The following is a 16,631-nucleotide window of genomic DNA, read 5'->3' on the forward strand; positions in this document are numbered from 1 at the left end:
CTGAGCTCTGAGAACTCCCACCGCCCTCGCGTCCTCCAGGGTCCCGCCCCCTCAACCTGGTGGACGCCGCGGGCTACCAGCCTGCCCCGTTAGCGGAGAGGGCGGAGCGAGCCGTAGGCGCCTCCAGGGGTGCGGGAGCCGCGGGAGTGCAGGGGGTGGGGCCCGGCCGGCCGGGGGAGGAGCGGGGCGTCCGGGCAGCGGGCGGCGGGCGGTGGAGCGGAGGGAGGGGCGGGCACCGGCGGCGGCGACAGCGGCAGCTGCGGAGCGACCAAGCCGGGCAGCGACCAGTGCACGGAGACCGCGAGGTCCGCGCAGCCCAGCGCAGCCATGTGAGTGTCCCTGACCTTTCCGGGGGCCGCAGGCCGGGCGGGGAGCGGGCGCGGCGGTTCTGGTGCTTCCTCCGCCAGCACCGCCGGGTCGGTCCCGGATCTGCTGACCCGGCTGCGGCCCTGTCCCATCTCGCCCCATCCCCGGGAATGAGGCCGCGTGTTGTCGTTCCTCTCCTTTTCTCCGGCGCGGAGTACGCCCACAAAAGCCGCCGCCTCCAGGCCTGCCGCACCCGGCGCTGCCTCTTTCCCTCCCAAGGCAAGGCCCAGGCGTCCCGTGCCCTGTGGCTCTGGGGTGAGCCAGGCCGGGCCTTGAAACGGACGCTCTCCCGGAGCCCCTGTGCCCTCGCCGCGGGAGAGACTGAGGTGGGAATGAGGAGAGGACGACGAGGGGTGCAGGCCGGCCTCCGAGATAAGCTAATCCTCCTGGACCCATCGGCTGGCCTAAGCCGCTTTGGGGCCCGACCCGAGGTGGCCTAGACCAGCCAGGAGCTGAGCTCTTCGCCCAAACCTGGCGGGGCCGAAGCTGTAGAGTATCGTCCCGGGCGCAGTCGGGGAACGGACCCTGAACCTGGAAATGGGAGGCTAGTGTGGGGAGTCTGCAAGCAGCCAGGCCTGGACACCGTGCAGAACCGGTTTGGGGAAGGGGCTGCTCACCAGGGCTTGGGGTCTGGGTAAGTCTGGCTTCAGCACCCTCTGTCCTCCTTTCCCCTAGAGGCCTGAATCCAGCCTCCGAAACTGACCCTTGTCAACCTGTTTTACTGGGTTCCTTCTAACGTGTGTCCAGGCTGGCTGGCCGAGCTCCTACTATGTGCAGTCTCATATAACAATAACGGTGCTTTGGTGGCCATCTGTGGGGCTTCGCCCTGGGTCTGCAGCGTTCAATGCAGGTGCAGCCTTCTGAGGAGGGTTACGACAATCTGGCAGATGCAGAAATGGGCCCAGAGAGGTCAAGTAACATTCTGAAGGTCACACAGCTGGTTTGGAAGAGGTGGGAATTAGACCCAAATCTGAATTCATGCCACTACACTATTTGCTTCCGCGGTAGCGGCTGTAAGTGGGTAGAGGGATGAGAATTAGAGAGTAAAGTACAAAACAGTCCAGGGGGACAAGGAGGCCTGGCTTAGCCTCGGTTTCAACCTTCCCTCCCTGTCCTGGGTCATGTGGGAAAGCTGGAGAGGGGGGCCTGGAAATGGGTGGGGGTGAGGGGAGAACACAGGGCGCCGGGCTGGGTACTCCCAGGTGGAAAAGCAGGCTGGGAAGACGCGGCTGAGTCACTGCGGCCCCTCGCTGCAGCTTCGACCAGCGCCTCTGCCAGGCCCAGCCCGGAGGAGGCCACAAGGCTTACAGTGCGCGGCCGTCCCGGGAATGTGACCAGCTGACCAGGGAGGGGGCCGGCAGGAAGTGAGGAAGTGAGGCCACCCGACTGCCTCCACCCGGTTCCGGGGTGGGGGGTCCCAGGCAGCACCGCCCCCCCCCCCCCCGCCCCGCTTCGGCAGCTGCGGCATGACGTCAGCAGCCGGGTTGGGGCAGTTGCCATGGAGACAGGGGCAGGCTCAGGAGGGACCCCATTCTCCCTTGCTGCCGCCCCTTGCCCGGGTTATTTTTAGCATCTGTTTACCTCGGTCCTGGGCGGCGCAGGGCGGCGCGGGGCGGTAGGGCGGGGCTGGACCAGGGACTCCCGGGAAAGCGCCTGGCCTGGCATACCACTGAGCTGGGCAGCACAGGTGGCAGGATCTCCTGTCCCACACAAGTGCACCAGTTTTGGCGAATAGAGGGTATTTGGCGAGTAGAGGGATCCCCTGGGATCTGGGGCCACGCAGGCAGCCAGACTACCATTCCCAGCTGCCAGCGAGCTGGCTATGCTGCAGACCCCATCTCCCTTGAGACCTGGGTTCTTTCCCATGTTGGGAACAGACTTAAGGGCTGTCATGAGTCCAGAGAGTCCCCCGCCTCTTATAAGCTAGCCGCCCCCTTCCAGTTGAGGTGGACCCACTCCCTTAGCTCAAGGGGTTCATCTCTTTCCCTTCCCCCACCACCAGCAGGGGAGATCCGGCCTGTCCACCCCATGGAATTATCACTCAGATGAATATTCTGATGGTCATTTGGACCAACAGTTATATAGCCTGATCCCTGTGGCAGAACCTCAGTCAGAGAAAGAAAATTGATGAAACAGTCAGCCTACTTTGAGTCCAGCCCACCCCATCAGTTCTAAAATACCAGGGAAACCCAACTCTGCCCCTTCCCCAGGGAGCAGAACCTCACTTGCTGATATATTCAGAAAGTAAGGAAGGGAAAGGGAGAATTATATGTGAGTTAGGGGAATTGGGGTGGACACAGACTTGAAATCTTCTCCAACAGCTCAGGATCGACCTGTGTAAGGGCAGCCTAGTTCACTCTGCTCCCCACTCATACTCAGCTCCTGCTCTCCATTGCTTTAGTGCAGGGTGCAGAGGGTACAGTAGTGAGCAAAAGCAGACAGGCCTCAGCCCCCAGAGCTTACTGTCGTTGGAAGACCGACCTTAAAGGAGAACTGACAACTGAGTTATATGGCCTCAGGGATCATAGAGAGGAAGCTACCAGGTGAGGCGCCTAAAAGTAGGCTTCCTGGAGGAAGAAGTTATAGGGTAAGACTTGAAAAGAGAGAGGGGTTGTTCAGGCTGAGAATAATGGGAGGAGGGTATAGGAGCAAGGGGACTGCTGCTTAAATGCTGAAGAGCCTGGCAGGTATTGAGAGAATTCATAGTAGCTGGAACAGGACGACCGTGGGGGCAGCTGAGGACTACAAGGGGAGGAGTGGTTGAAGGTATATGAGGGAACAGACAGAGCCTCGAGGTCTTGCAGGTCATGTTAGAGGGTCTGGACTTTATCCTTAGGGCAGGGGAATACCCATGGATTTTTCGCAAGAGTTAAAATAGAGGGATGTTAGAAGAGTTAGAGTCCTGGGGTTGGACTGCCTGGGTTTGAATCCTGGCCCTGCCACTTACCAGCTGTGTAATCTTGGGCTTGTTAATAATTATTAATAACGGCAGTTAATGTTTGTTGTGTGCTTACAATGAGGTACTATGTCCATTCTAACTTCCCTACCCAACATACAATTCATCCTTCCCCAAACAGTCCGTATAGAGGGAAGTATCTCATTTCACCCTCCCAACAGCCCCAAGAGATAGTTGTTGTTGTTATTATTGTTATCCTCACTTAACAGATGGATAGCTACAGACCAAGAAGGTTACAAAATGTCCTGTTCAAAGTCATTCAGGCAGTTAGGCTCAAGTTCTCATCTGTGAAGTGAGGCTAATAGGACTTACCCCATAGGGTTGTTGCTAGAATTAAATGAGATGATGTTTGTTAATTAAGCACAGTGCCTGGCATAGAAAGCACTCAATAAAGGACAATTTTTGGCATTGTCAGGTATCTGGAATTTCAAGAGTAATGTTGTTATTGAATAAAGAATAGATCATTGTGTGTTGGCATGGAGACAGGGAACCCAATAGGAAGCTGCTGTAGGGCTCTAGGTTAGAATTGGTGATGGCTTGGACTTGAATTCTAGTTATGGGGGTGGAAAGGAGGGGGGAAGATTCCAGAGATGGCAGGAGTGTGTGGCTGAATAGTTGTAGGGGGAACAGACTGAGGGACCCAGGATGATTTCCAGTTTCTGGATTGAATAACTGGGTAAATAGATGGTGAGGCTGTCATGGAGAGGCTAAGACTAGGGAGAGTCAGGTTTGAGGAGGAAAGTGGTGAATTTAGTCTGGGGACTTCAAACCCAGCACATCCCTAACAGCCCACTCCAAACTGTCACTCAGCTTCTGGGGAGGTATCAAGCAGGCTGTAAGATAAATAGGCCTGGTGCTCAGAAGAACAGTTTGGACAAGGAAGAGATAAGGAAGCTGGCAACATTTAGATGGCATTGAGCTGTGGGAGACGTACCCAGCCCACAAGCGGGGAGGATGAGGCCCATTCGGGGATGGGGAGAAATACCCTCTGTGGGAAAATAAGATGTGCAGCCAGAGACAGAGGTGGAAAGCCAGGGGCATGTTGCCTCTTGAAATTTAAGAGAAGGAAAGGCTCAAAGAAGAGGAAGAGAACTACACAGTGAAAAGCTTTGCTGGGATCAAGCAGGATAAGGACTAAACATTGGACACTGGATTCAGCAACGGGAAGGTCACTGGTGACCATGTCCAGACCAGTCAGGGAAGTGCTGGGTACGGAAGGCGGACCAGGATAGGAAGAAGAGTGGGTGGGTGTGGAGAGGAAATGGAGGTAGACATCTCTTCAAGGAACTTGGCCAAGTAGCATGAGGGTTGGGGTAGCTAGAAAGAGACTGGGGGTTCACAGAGGAGTCGTTTCTTTTTGTAGTTACTTATTTAAAGTTAATTTTACATTGAAATACAATATTCACACAGAAGGGGTACATGTCCTAAGTGTAAGCTGAATACATTTTCACAATGGAACACACCCATGTAGGATCAGGAAATAAAACCCAGATTAGGAAATAAAGCGTTATCGGTACTCTGGAAGCCCCCTTGTGCCCCCTTCCAGTCACTACTCCTCAAGGGTAGTGTCACTCCTATTCTGACTTCTGTCACTGTAGATTTGTTTTACCTGTTTTTGAACTTCGTATCAAGGGAATCATATGTATATCTTCTCATGTGGTCTTGCTTCTTTCACTCAACATTATGTCTATAGGATTCATCCATAACAGTTGCATGTAATTGTATATTGCTCATTCTTTTCATTGTATAGCAGTCCATTATCTACTGATGGGCATTTTGATAGTTTCCAGGATTGTTTTTATTTTTTAAAATGTTTATTTATTTTATTTTTATTTTGGGGGGAAGTAATTAGGTTTACTTATTTATTAGTTTATTTATTTAAATGGAGGTACTGGGGATTGAACCCAGGAACTCATGCATGCTAAGCACACACTCTACCAGTTTTCATTTTTTATGTGGGAGTGACTTGCACTTGTCTGAGGCTTGTGGTGAAAGTCGGAAGCACTCATCTTCCATGAGAAGGGAGAGAGATAGCTAGGGCTACACATGAGGATTTCCCGTGTGAAAAAGGAGAGCCTGGTTGAGGTTGAGATTTGCTCTTTTCCAGCCGAGCTGCTGTGCCAAGACCTCTGGCAGCTCCCACCAGCCTGTGTGCAGGTACAGAGAAGGCAGGGGATTGGGTTGCCCAAGATTGATTTCCTCCAGGTAAGAGAGAAGCCCAGGGTGCTGGGGATAGTAGCAGCAGGTGAGCAACCCTGGAGTGGTGGCTGTGGATCCAGGCTAGGGAGAAGGGTGTGGAGGGAACGCAGGGAAGAGAAGGTAGGAGGGAACTGGCAGAGAGAAAGGAAGCAGAGGCGGATTGTGAGCTCTGTGCAGGGCGATATGTGTGCAATTCCAGCTGTATCTCCAATGACTGGCACAGAGTTGTCACTTAGTGACTAGTTGAATAAATGAGCTGAGGGCTCAAGAGGTCTCAGGTAGAAGGCAGGTGAAATGAGGGTGATGGAGAGAGCCTGAAGGCTGTGTTCAGTGTGATTGTGATTTAGGAAAGGGGCATTCCAGAGCCAGGTGATAAGAATGGGGTGTTCCTGCAGAGAGTGGCTGCAGGAAGCAGAGAGGCCAATGTTGGGTGGGCAATTCACGGGAATGCCCAGTTGCCTGTGTAGGGTGCACAGCACACAGTCTTCAAGAAGAAAGGGGAAGACAGCATTTCTTAAACGAGGATCCTTGGACATCTTGCATCTGAATCTGTAGTGGGGTGTTGGGCTTGTTGGAAATGCAGACCTCTGGGCCCACCCCAGCCTCTTGGGGAGAAGGTAACCCCAGTGCAGCAGAATTGAGCATCAAGGAGCAGGACCGTTTATGGGATGGGGGAGCACTCAGTCCCTTTGAGGGGATGGGATGCCCAGTAGATCCTGGGCATGGTGGCGTCTATCCAAGCTAGAGCTGGATAGGGATATTCAATGAAGAGAGTTGCAAAGACTCAGCACTAAGGGGATTCAGCCCATGTGGGCTGGGGGCCAGAAGGATGGAGCCTCTGCCCTAGGATGCAGCTTCTGCTAGAGAGAAGATGCTGGCTGGGTAATGGGACCTGATCCTCTTCCCTGTGGCCTGGGGGTGGGAAGAGTGCCCAGACTGAGCACCCCCTCTGTGGGTGGAGGGATGGGGGTGGTGCGTGGAACTGTGGGGCTTTCTGGACCCAATTCCTTCTCTTCCTTCTGAGGGCAGCAACACATCATATGGAGTTGATCCAGTCCTCTGCTTTTAGCCCCTCTTTTTCTCAGTGTCCTAGAGCTCTCATGCTCAGTGCCTGACTCTGTCGTCCTTTGGCACAGTCCCTCCCACTCAGCATCCCCAGCCCATCCTTCCACTTTCTCAGCCCCCACTTTCTAGCCTTCACACGCTCAGAACCCCCATTCTCAGCCCTCTGTGTTCAGCCATCTCTCAGCATCCCCCAACAGCCGCTCTATGAGCACCCTCATGCTACCTGCACCTAGTTCAGCCCCCAGTCAGTGTCCTCACTCTATTTATCCCTCCATATTCACCGCCGTTTTCAACTCCCTTTACCCACGCTCCTGACCCAGCCGAGAAGATCCCTGTCAGTACCCCGCCCGAAGGGAACCCCCAGGCACCCCTCCCAGAAGCCGGGCGGGCAGAGGCCCCGGTGCCCCCCTGGTCGGGCCGGTCCCGCCCCATCCCGGCGGGCTGAGTCAGGCGGCAGGAACTGGGCGGGGGGCGGCGCCGGGAGGAGCTGAAGACAGAGCCAGAGTCGCTGGGAGCGAGCGCGGAGCCCAGCACTGAGTGGCCCTGGGTCGGCGGGGACACGGGGGACAAGCGCGGGGGTTGGGGGTCTGTTCTGGACCTATCATGAGCGCCAAGAAGAGAGGTAGGACTGGCCAGGAGCTGCGAAGTCTCCAGGGCTGGCCTCAGGGGATACGGGTCGGGTTCTGGGGGCTTGGGGTGCGTGTTTCGCCGGAGCGTGGTGGGGGTCTGCGGAGGATCTCTTCCTGCTAAGGTCACGGGCGAAAGCGTCTGTCTTTGACTCAGTTTCCCGGTCGGAGTCTCAGGAAAGTGGAGGGGGCGGGGCACTTCTCGGCACTGCCCCCTACTCTGGGAATCCCCCTGCTCCCAGCGGCGAGAGGGCTGTGGCGTCTGGACGCCTCGGAGAGGGTGGGGGCTGCAGGGGAGCAGCTTCCGCAGGGCGGGTGGGTCTCGGGAGCCAAACCCGCGCAGGCCAGGCCTGCGAGACAGCTCCGTTGGGCTCAAAGCACGCACCCCGCCCCGCCCCGTAACCTCCTGCGGCCTCTCGGGGTGCGGGCGTGGGAGCTCCTGGTCCACTTGAGGGGAGGAGGTCAGGGGCAGGGCTGGGAAGCCCGCCCCGCCCCCGGGGTAAACAGGCGCTTCCGCACATTCTTCGCGAGCCCCTCCCCTTTCCTGCTCCTTCCCAGCCCGGGGAGGGTCCCCGTGCGACCCCCCCTTCCTGCCCCGCGAGGCAGGCGGAGCCTGCACCTCTGCAGGAAGTGGGGGACGAGCCGAGGCCACGCTGAGTCCGAGACCGAGTCACCCGCGGCCACCCTGTCATTAGCGCCAGAGCCGATGGGGTTGTCGGACTCCCAGCGACAGGCTGTGTCCGGCAGGACTGAGATACAGAGGCTGGGCCGCGGGGAGGGAGCTTCAAGGGCCCGACTGGCGCTGGACACCCGCCCTCGCCACCCTCAGGGAGCCCCGCGCGGACTCATTCCATGATGTCCCTGTCTGTGCGGCCGCAGCGCCGCCTGCTCAGCGCCCGGGTCAGTAGGAGCCAGTCCTTCGCAGGCGTCCTCGGCAGCCAGGAGCGGGGGCCCAGGTATGCAGCAGACGGGGGGAAATGGGGTCAAGAAAGCCTGACCGGGTTGGAGCTGGGTGTGCAAGTGAGGGTTTGGGGGACATCTTCTTGCCCATTTCTGAGTACAGTCTCTTCTTCAGGAGCTTCCCAGCCTTCAGTCCCCCGGGGCCCCCACGGAAGCCCCCAGCGCTCTCCCGAGTGTCGAAGATGTTTTCCGTGACGCACCCAGCCCCCAAGGTCCCGCAGCCTGAGCGGCTGGACCTGGTGTACGCTGCGCTCAAGCGGGGCCTAACGTAAGCAACGCCCTCCCAACGCTTTGTGCCAGGATCCCTCCCCAAGGCCTCGTTGTCCCCTTTCTGCTAGTAGGAACCTTCCCCAGCCTCACACTGTGTCCTCACTGCCTGTTCCCGGGGCAGCTGGAAGCTGGAGAGCTAAGCTAATTCTTGTGGTCTCCCCTTTCTCTAGGGCCTATTTGGAAGTGCACCAGCAGGAGCAGGAGAAACTCCAGGGACAGATAAGGGAGTCCAAAAGGAATTCCCGCCTGGTGAGTGAAGGGTGACATCCTGTATGCCCTTTGCTCTTGTGGTGTGGGGGGCTGGGCAGGGCCAGTCCTTGATGACATCAGGGCTGTTTTCTGGGATGACTTACACCAGGTGTGACTAGAAAAGGGGATATCAGGAAAGGCTGGGAAGGTTTCTTTCTCCGCTTTTCAGTCTGTATGTACTTTCTGCCTGGGACCCGGTGCCTGCCTATGGGAGCTCCCAGTGGGGTGGGTCAAATCCAGAGACATGAACAACAGGACAGTATTGTAGTGGTACTGAGGGGGAGAACCATGGTTCTTCCAGGGAACACATCATGGCTTTCCAGAGGAAGAAACATTTCTGCTGGGTCTTGAAGCGTGAATAGGAGCTTCCTGATAGAGGGAATTATGCATGAGGAGGCACAGAGGGCTCCTAGGGGTTGTAGGAAAGGCAGTGGGCCAGGAGAGGGATCTATGGAAGAGGTGGAGGGAAAAGTACTGGAGGGGTGTTGGGGACCAGATCTATGACACCAGCACCCACCAAAGACCAGGCATGTGGGAAGGTAGGTCAGTCGTACTTTGACTGGAGTAGCTGTAAACTGTGGTGTGAGGGAGGAAGGCTGTGAAGGAAAGGAGCTAGATGGGTCTGGGTGAGCAAGTGCCCCTGCTGAAGTACTTCTCACACCTCCTAATTGCCCCCTCTCATTTCTCCTCGCAGGGCTTCCTGTATGACTTGGATAAGGTGAGTGTATAGAGAATGGTGTTGGAAGAGGGTGGTTTGAGGGAGGAAAAGGGCTCTGGGCCTCAGGCTTCTCCTAACGCACCTCTCCCCCAGCAAGTCAAGTCCATTGAACGCTTCCTGCGACGGCTGGAGTTCCACGCCAGCAAGGTACTTGTGCAGCATGCGTGTGTGCTTGCTGTGTAGGGTGAGGGATTGGGCATCACAGCGAGATGGGATGATGCTAGGCCCTGGGTGAGCAACCCTAGTACTGAGTGTCAGTCCCCTCTCTGCCACTCTATTCACCTGCCCAGATCGACGAGCTGTATGAGGCATACTGTGTCCAGCGGCGTCTCCGGGATGGGGCCTACAACATGGTCCGTGCCTACAGCACCGGGTCCCCAGGGAGCCGTGAGGCCCGGGACAGCCTGGCCGAGGCCACTCGGGGCCATCGCGAGTACACAGAGGTAAGGGGTGTGTGCCTATGAGGCAGAGGCACAGGGTGTGGCAGAGCTGGTGAGAGGCGACTGGTTCTTGACCTCCTCCTGTCCCTGCCCATCCCTCCCAGAGCATGTGTCTGCTGGAGAGTGAGCTGGAAGGACAGCTGGGCGAGTTCCATCTCCGGATGAAAGGTACCGAGTTGTGAGGCAGACTGGTGGCTGGGAGAGGGAAGTGTGTCCTTGAGACCCCTGGACATGGCTCACCTCCTCTCCCCTCCTCCCAGGGCTGGCCGGCTTCGCCAGGCTGTGTGTGGGCGATCAGTATGAGGTATGAGGATGTGCAGGGAAGGGCTGGGCTGGCAGGGTCATAACACCAAGGGCTGCCTCATCCTGCTTCTTCTCCTAGATCTACATGAAATACGGGCGTCAGCGCTGGAAACTACGAGGCCGCATTGAGGGTAGCGGAAAGCAGGTGTGGGACAGTGAGGAAACCGTCTTTCTTCCTCTGCTCACGGAATTCCTGTCCATCAAGGTGATGTCCCTGCCCAGGACCACATACATTATCCTGTGACTCCATGACTCTGTGAATCCCTTATGACTCTTATGACCCTGAGACCCTTACCCCTGTGACTCCCACCTGGTTCCACGGCCCTTTGAATGTAACCCCTTGGCCTTCATAATGCTGTGATTTCCTCATCACTTTCTGACCTTGTGAATATTTGACCCCTGAACTCCCATGAGGCTGTGACCCCATGGCCTCAATGACTCTTCAAATTTAGACCTGTGATCCCTGTGCTTCCAGGCTGCATCAAGCCAACTTTACCCTGTTACTGTCGCATAACCTCCATGCAAATTCATACCTCTGGTCTCCTGCAATCTCATGACTCCTACACCCTTGTGATCCCATCTTGCATTCTTGGCTGCAGGTGACAGAACTGAAGGGCCTGGCCAACCATGTGGTTGTGGGCAGTGTCTCCTGCGAGACCAAGGACCTGTTCGCCGCCCTGCCCCAGGTTGTAGCTGTGGACATCAATGATCTCGGCACCATCAAGCTCAGCCTGGAAGTTACATGGAGGTTGGTGGGACTGAAGGGCTTGGGGACAGGGCTGGGGCCTGTGGCCCCTGCTAACAGCTTCTTCCCTCTCCAGTCCCTTCGACAAGGATGACCAGCCTTCAGCTGCTTCTACTGTCAACAAGGCCTCCACAGTCACCAAGCGCTTCTCCACCTACAGCCAGAGCCCCCCAGACACACCCTCACTTCGGGAACAAGCCTTTTATGTGAGTCACAGCCGGGACTCAGGCTCCACCATCCCCCAGAAGCTTCCTGGGGGTGGTCTTGAAACACCTCTTCTTCTCTTCCAGAATATGCTAAGGCGGCAGGAGGAGCTGGAGAATGGGACAGCATGGTCCCTGTCATCTGAATCTTCTGATGACTCATCCAGCCCACAGCTCTCAGGCACTGCCCGCCACTCCTCAGCCCCCAGGCCCCTGGTGCAGCAGCCTGAGCCTCTCCCCATCCAAGTTGCCTTCCGTAGGCCTGAGACCTCTACTTCTGGTTCCACAGATGAGGAGGGGGCCACGGCCCCAGCCCTGGCCAATGGGCATGCCCCCTATACCCGGACTCTGAGCCACATCAGTGAGGCCAGTGTGGATGCTGCCCTGGCTGAGGCTTCAGTGGAGGCTGTGGGTCCAGAAAGCCTAGTCCAGAGACCTAGCCTGCCTGTACACCCAGATCCCACCCATAGGGAGCACCCTAGTCCTGTCCCTCCTGCTCTGGACCCCAGCCATTCTGCCACAAGCCCCATTCTCAGTACAACAGGCCCTGGCTACACATCTGCACAACTAGAGTCGGTTCACACGGTGGTAAATTCTAGCTCTTCTGAACTGCCAGGCCCTACCCACACCACTATAAGCTTTACGTCAACTGCCATAAGCCCTACCCACAGTGTTCCAAGCCTCACTCACACTACCACAGGTTCTACCCACAAGCCTGTGATCTCTACCCTTGCTCCTACAGGCCCCACCCCAAGTACCACAGGGCCAGTGCAGATCACCACAAGTTCCACCCACAAGCCAATGCTTTCTATCCTCACTCCTGCTGCTCCTGCCCCCAGTACTACAGGCCCAGTCCAGACCACCACAAGCCCCAGACACACTGTCACAAACCTGATAAACATTGTCACTAGCCCCACCAATAAGCCAATGGTCTCTACGCTTACTACTACAGACGCTACCCTGAGTGCCACAGGCGCAGCCCAGACTATCACAAACCCCACCCACACTGCCACTAGCCCTACCCACACTACCACTAGCCCCACCCACACTACTGCAAGCCCTACCCATGCTACCACAAGCCCTACCCATACCACCACAAGCCCCACCCACACCACAAGCCCCACCCACACCACTGCAACCTCTACTCACAAAGCCAGGATGTCAACTCACACCACTACAAGTCCTACACCCAATGCTAAGGATCCAGTTCAGACCACCAGGAGTCCAACTCATCCTGTCACAAGCCCCACTCTTATAACTGTAAGCCCTTTCACTTCTCTAGACCTTGCCAAACTCCCCAGCCCCTCTGCAAACACAGACTCTGCCCTCCCAGGCACTGACCCCCTGTCCTGTAGCTACCCAGTCTCCACTCCCTGCACTCAGGCAGACCCCATAGCCCCCAGCACCCCCTACCCAAGTCCTGCCTGTTCCAGTTTGGAACCCCTCACAAGCCCTTCTCCAACCCCCCCAGAAGCCATCCGTCAGAGCCCAAGTCCTCCTCCCTCACCCCTAGCCTCTGTGCCCCAGCATTCAGACCCTAGCCTGGCCAGGGCTGCCCAGGCCCCAGTTCCAGGGACAGCCCGAGGGGCTGGTGACAGGAGGTTGGAAGAGGCACTGGGGGCCCTAATGGCTGCCCTGGATGACTACCGTGGTCAGTTTCCCGAGCTGCAGGGCCTGGAGCAGGAGGTGATCCGGCTGGAGAGTCTACTCATGGTGAGGAGGGCCAGGCTGGGCTATGGCAGTGCAGGGAGGGCAGCTAGGCAGGGGCAGCAGCTCTGACTCCCTTCATAACCCCAGCAGAGACAAGGCCTGACTCGCAGCCGGGCCTCCAGTCTTAGCATCACTGTGGAGAATGCCCTGGAGAGCTTCAGCTTCCTCAATGAGAATGAAGATGAAGACAGTGATAGTCATGGGGACAGGTGAGAAGGGCTAGGTGAGGTGGGGTGAGGGGAGGTGAGTGCCAGGGGAAGGAAAGAGGTGAGAAAAGGAAACAGGTGAGGTAGGGCCAGGTGGAGGAGAGCAGTAAGGACTGGAGGTGGGCAGGAGGGATGGACTTGCTGACGGGAGCATCCATGTTCACCTCTCCCATGTACTCTTTATGTGTCCTTGATCCTGGTGTTTCAACCCCATCTGTATCCCCAGTGCTTCTGGCTACCTTCCTCCTCATCCCTGTCCGCCTCCCTCGCTGTTCCCTGTCAGCTCCTGAGCCTCCAGCTCCTCCTTTCTCCCTTGGCCTCACCTTGGCCCTACCCTATGAACAAGCCCTTTCTTTGCCTCCTCATACATCCTGGGTCCCTCCTCAGCATCAACCCCCTCTGTTTCGACTCCAGGTTTCCCCTTAGCTCTCTGTCCCGGAGCGGCCTTGCCAAGTCCCAGTTGAGTGTCATGCCCGGCCCCTCCTCCCTCTGATGCTGCTTAGGTTACAGCCTTGTGCCCTGAGCTCTTGGGCCACAACCACTTGAAGTCCACGTTGTATAGAACATCCTGCTTGCATCCCTACTTCTGCCCATCCCAGCTCCAGCGACCCCAGCAGTCCTGGCAGTCCTAGCTGGAGGTGGCACTGGAGAGATGGTCTCTGGAAACCCCTGCTACCACGTGCTGTTCTCAGTGCCTTCTTCCTTCTGGAAGTCCTCAGTGCACTTACCCATTTGTCTGTTGTCTGTGCATTCTCTGTTCTTTTGTTCTGGATTGGGGGAAGCTTTTTAAAAATACACTGGTGACCAGATGGTGATGTGTGCTCCTGGGGTGACTGACCCATTTTTCTCTTAGGCTCCCAAGCAGCCCAGAACCTGGGGCTGAGGACATCGACTCACCTAGTGCCCAACCCCTCAGCACGGAGTGTCCAGCTCTGGATGCTGCATTGGTCCAGCACCTGTACCACTGTAGCCGCCTCCTGCTGGTGAGGGCAGTGGTATTTCCCTCTTCCCTTCACCTTGTAGCCCCTTACCCCACGGAGCCCTGCACTTCAACCCTGGCCCTCCACACCTCTTCTGAGTTCCACTCCCCAGTGCCTCAGGACCTGGCTCTTGCTGAATGGAACACCTCCCAAATTCTAGTTTCCCCAAGTCTCTCCCAATGCATGGACTTGTAGTCCCTGGGCTCTGCCCTCTCTAAGCTCTACCTTGAGGTCTGAGCTACTTGGCTACCCCTGTTCTCCAGAAACTGGGCACATTTGGGCCCCTTCGCTGCCAGGAGGCTTGGGCCCTGGAGCGGCTGCTGCGGGAGGCCCGAGTGCTCGAGGCAGTATGTGAGCTTAGCAGGCGATGGGAAATCCCTGCTACCTCTGCCCAGGAAGGTAAAGGCTGTGTGGGCTCTGGGTCGGGTCTACCTCAAAGCTCCTTCCTTGTCCTCCCTCATCTACATGTCTGTCTCCTCACTCGTTTGCTTTATTGCTGACTGTTTTGTGCACCTCCTCACAGTGGTGCAGTTCTCTGTCTCTCGGCCCGGCTTCCTGACCTTCTGGGACCAGTGCACAGAGGGACTCAGCCCCTTCATCTGCCCTGTGGAGCGGGTGCTCCTGACCTTCTGCAATCAGTACAATGCCCGTCTCTCCCTGCGCCAGTCAGGCTTAGCTGAGGCTGGTGAGTGGGCTGCCTACCTGCCCACTCTGCCCTCTCTTCTCAAATCCCCTTTGATGGGCCCTCAGGGAAAGCCAGGTTAGCCCACATAAATATGCTGAGCTGAGCACTGGGAAGAAATACTGAAGGCTAATGCCTCAGCACAGAAGGGCCCAGATGGGTAGGGTTTGGACAGGGGGTCCCTGGACCTGAGCTTGGGGTAGGAGCACTCTTCTAAGGGCCTGGGTCCATCCAAACCCTTGAGGCCTGTGGCACTGCCTCCCACAGTGTGTGTCAAGTTCCTGGAGGATGCCTTGGGGCAGAAGCTGCCCCGGAGGCCCCAGCCAGGCCCTGGAGAACAGCTCACCATCTTCCAGTTCTGGAGTCACATTGAAACCCTGGACAGCACCTCCATGGAGGCCTATGTGACTGAGACTGCCGAGGAGGGTGAGGCAGTGGCCCTGGTCACAAAGTGGCCTGACCCTAGGGGTGGCTCTGAAGGTGTGGTTGAAGACCTGAGGGTAAAAAACCCAGAAGATTCCTTACCCTGCCACCTTGTTCCAACTGGCACCCCCGACCTGGCTTCCTTCTTTCAGTGTTCCTGGTGCGGAATCTGAACTCAGATGACCAGGCTGTTGTGCTAAAAGCCCTGAGGTTGGCACCTGAGGGGCGGCTTCGAAGGGATGGTCTCCGGGCCCTCAGCTCCCTGCTTGTCCATGGCAACAACAAGGTCATGGCTGCTGTCAGCACTCAGCTCCGGAGCCTGTCATTGGGCCCTGACTTCCGGAAAAGGGTGAGAGTTGGGTAGGCCTCCCTGAGGGCAAAGGCTGGGGTCCCAGGCTCCCACTGTCTGGCTAACTCTGCCCTCCCACCATTACCCAGGCCCTGCTGTGCTTCCTGGACCAACTTGAGGATGAGGATGTGCAGATGAGAGTGGCTGGCTGCCTGGCCCTGGGCTGCATCAAGGTGACCCCTGCCAACCTACCCATACCTTCTCTACTCTCCCAGTTCCCCAAGCCCTGGGTCCTGGGCCTTTCCCATCTGCTCTATGCAGCCTACCTCAATGCTCCCTCCCCCGGTAGGCTCCCGAAGGCATTGAGCCCCTGGTGTACCTGTGCCAAACGGACACAGAGGCCGTGAGGGAAGCTGCTCAGCAGAGCCTGCAACAATGTGGTAAGGCTGGGGAATGGCATATATGGGTCAAGTTGATTTCTGGGACATTTTGGCTGATGGGAGTAGAGGTGAGAAGGGGTCAGGGATGGGGGGGCCAGTTTGAGGCTAGGGCTATTCTTGACTCCCTCCTTATCCATTACAGGGGAGGAGGGACAGTCTGCCCATCGACGGCTGGAGGAGTCACTGGATGCCCTGCCCCGCATCTTTGGGCCTGGCAGCATGGCCAGCACGGCATTCTAAACTTCCCTCCCACTAGCCCCCAGTGCCCCTTCCCCACACTTTCAGGGCTTACCAGGCACTGGCAGGGAGGGTGAGGGCTGGCTCCAGACACCCCTCCCTCACAGATTCCTATCAATGAAAATCTAATATATTCTTCTGTTGACCTTGGGGTTGGTAGAGTCAGTGCCACAGTCAAGTGCCTCCCAGCCTCGGCTCAGCACACTTGCCATTGATCAGTGTCACGGGCCTGGCCATCCTGCCTCTGCCCCATGATGTCCCTTGGTTTTGTATTTTATTTACAGAGTTTTACAGAAAATAAAAAAGCAAAATGCCTTTCCTACATAGCCTACTAGCCTGGTGCACTCCTGACCTCCTGTTTCGGCACCCTTTGGCTGTGGCCCTTACTGACACTAGTGACAGTGGCATGTGGTTTCACCCTGGAAATACAGGTGGAAGAGAGCCCAGGGGCTGGAACTGGGCTTAGAAAAGAGGGCAGAGGAAGAGAGTGGTGGGGTGTTGCTGAGGAGGCCCAGCCTGCAGCCTGGGCCAGGAAGCTATTGGCCTAGGCTGGAGCCAAACTGT

General features: G+C 57.0%; 1 protein-coding gene across 8 annotated transcripts; it reads left to right on the forward strand.

The window, feature by feature from the left end:
• The first annotated feature begins 179 nt into the window (after window positions 1–179).
• Window positions 180–16,393, forward strand: RIPOR1 (RHO family interacting cell polarization regulator 1). 8 transcript variants are annotated; one of them, XM_032486559.1, is made up of 22 exons: window positions 180–329; window positions 8,042–8,168; window positions 8,288–8,440; window positions 8,613–8,691; window positions 9,386–9,409; window positions 9,503–9,556; window positions 9,700–9,852; window positions 9,954–10,017; window positions 10,110–10,153; window positions 10,232–10,357; window positions 10,752–10,900; window positions 10,974–11,103; window positions 11,188–12,813; window positions 12,898–13,019; window positions 13,870–13,999; window positions 14,260–14,395; window positions 14,520–14,756; window positions 14,946–15,104; window positions 15,254–15,450; window positions 15,540–15,623; window positions 15,740–15,830; window positions 15,973–16,393. In XM_032486559.1, the coding sequence occupies exons 2-22, from the start codon at window positions 8,065–8,067 to the stop codon at window positions 16,068–16,070; spliced, it is 3,960 nt and encodes a 1,319-aa protein (XP_032342450.1). In that variant the 5' UTR covers window positions 180–329; window positions 8,042–8,064; the 3' UTR covers window positions 16,071–16,393. The 8 variants fall into 8 exon arrangements, with proteins under 8 accessions (XP_032342450.1, XP_032342445.1, XP_032342444.1 ...); XM_032486554.1 differs by lacking the exon at window positions 180–329 and adding an exon at window positions 359–1,000; XM_032486553.1 differs by lacking the exon at window positions 180–329 and adding an exon at window positions 5,184–7,208 and having other exon boundaries at window positions 12,901–13,019.
• The last annotated feature ends 238 nt before the right edge of the window (window positions 16,394–16,631 follow it).

Source organism: Camelus ferus, chromosome 9 (assembly GCF_009834535.1).
Source record: "Camelus ferus isolate YT-003-E chromosome 9, BCGSAC_Cfer_1.0, whole genome shotgun sequence".
In the NCBI taxonomy this organism is placed as follows: domain Eukaryota; kingdom Metazoa; phylum Chordata; class Mammalia; order Artiodactyla; family Camelidae; genus Camelus; species Camelus ferus.

What these genes read in the sequence shown, in the direction of transcription:
- RIPOR1 (XM_032486552.1), top strand. An exon ending in GGGCCCTCAGGGAAAGCCAG is followed by an intron (nt 14,757 to 14,945) that starts GTTAGCCCACAT and finishes TGCCTCCCACAG; the next exon opens with TGTGTGTCAAGTTCCTGGAG. An exon ending in GACTGAGACTGCCGAGGAGG is followed by an intron (nt 15,105 to 15,253) that starts GTGAGGCAGTGG and finishes TCCTTCTTTCAG; the next exon opens with TGTTCCTGGTGCGGAATCTG.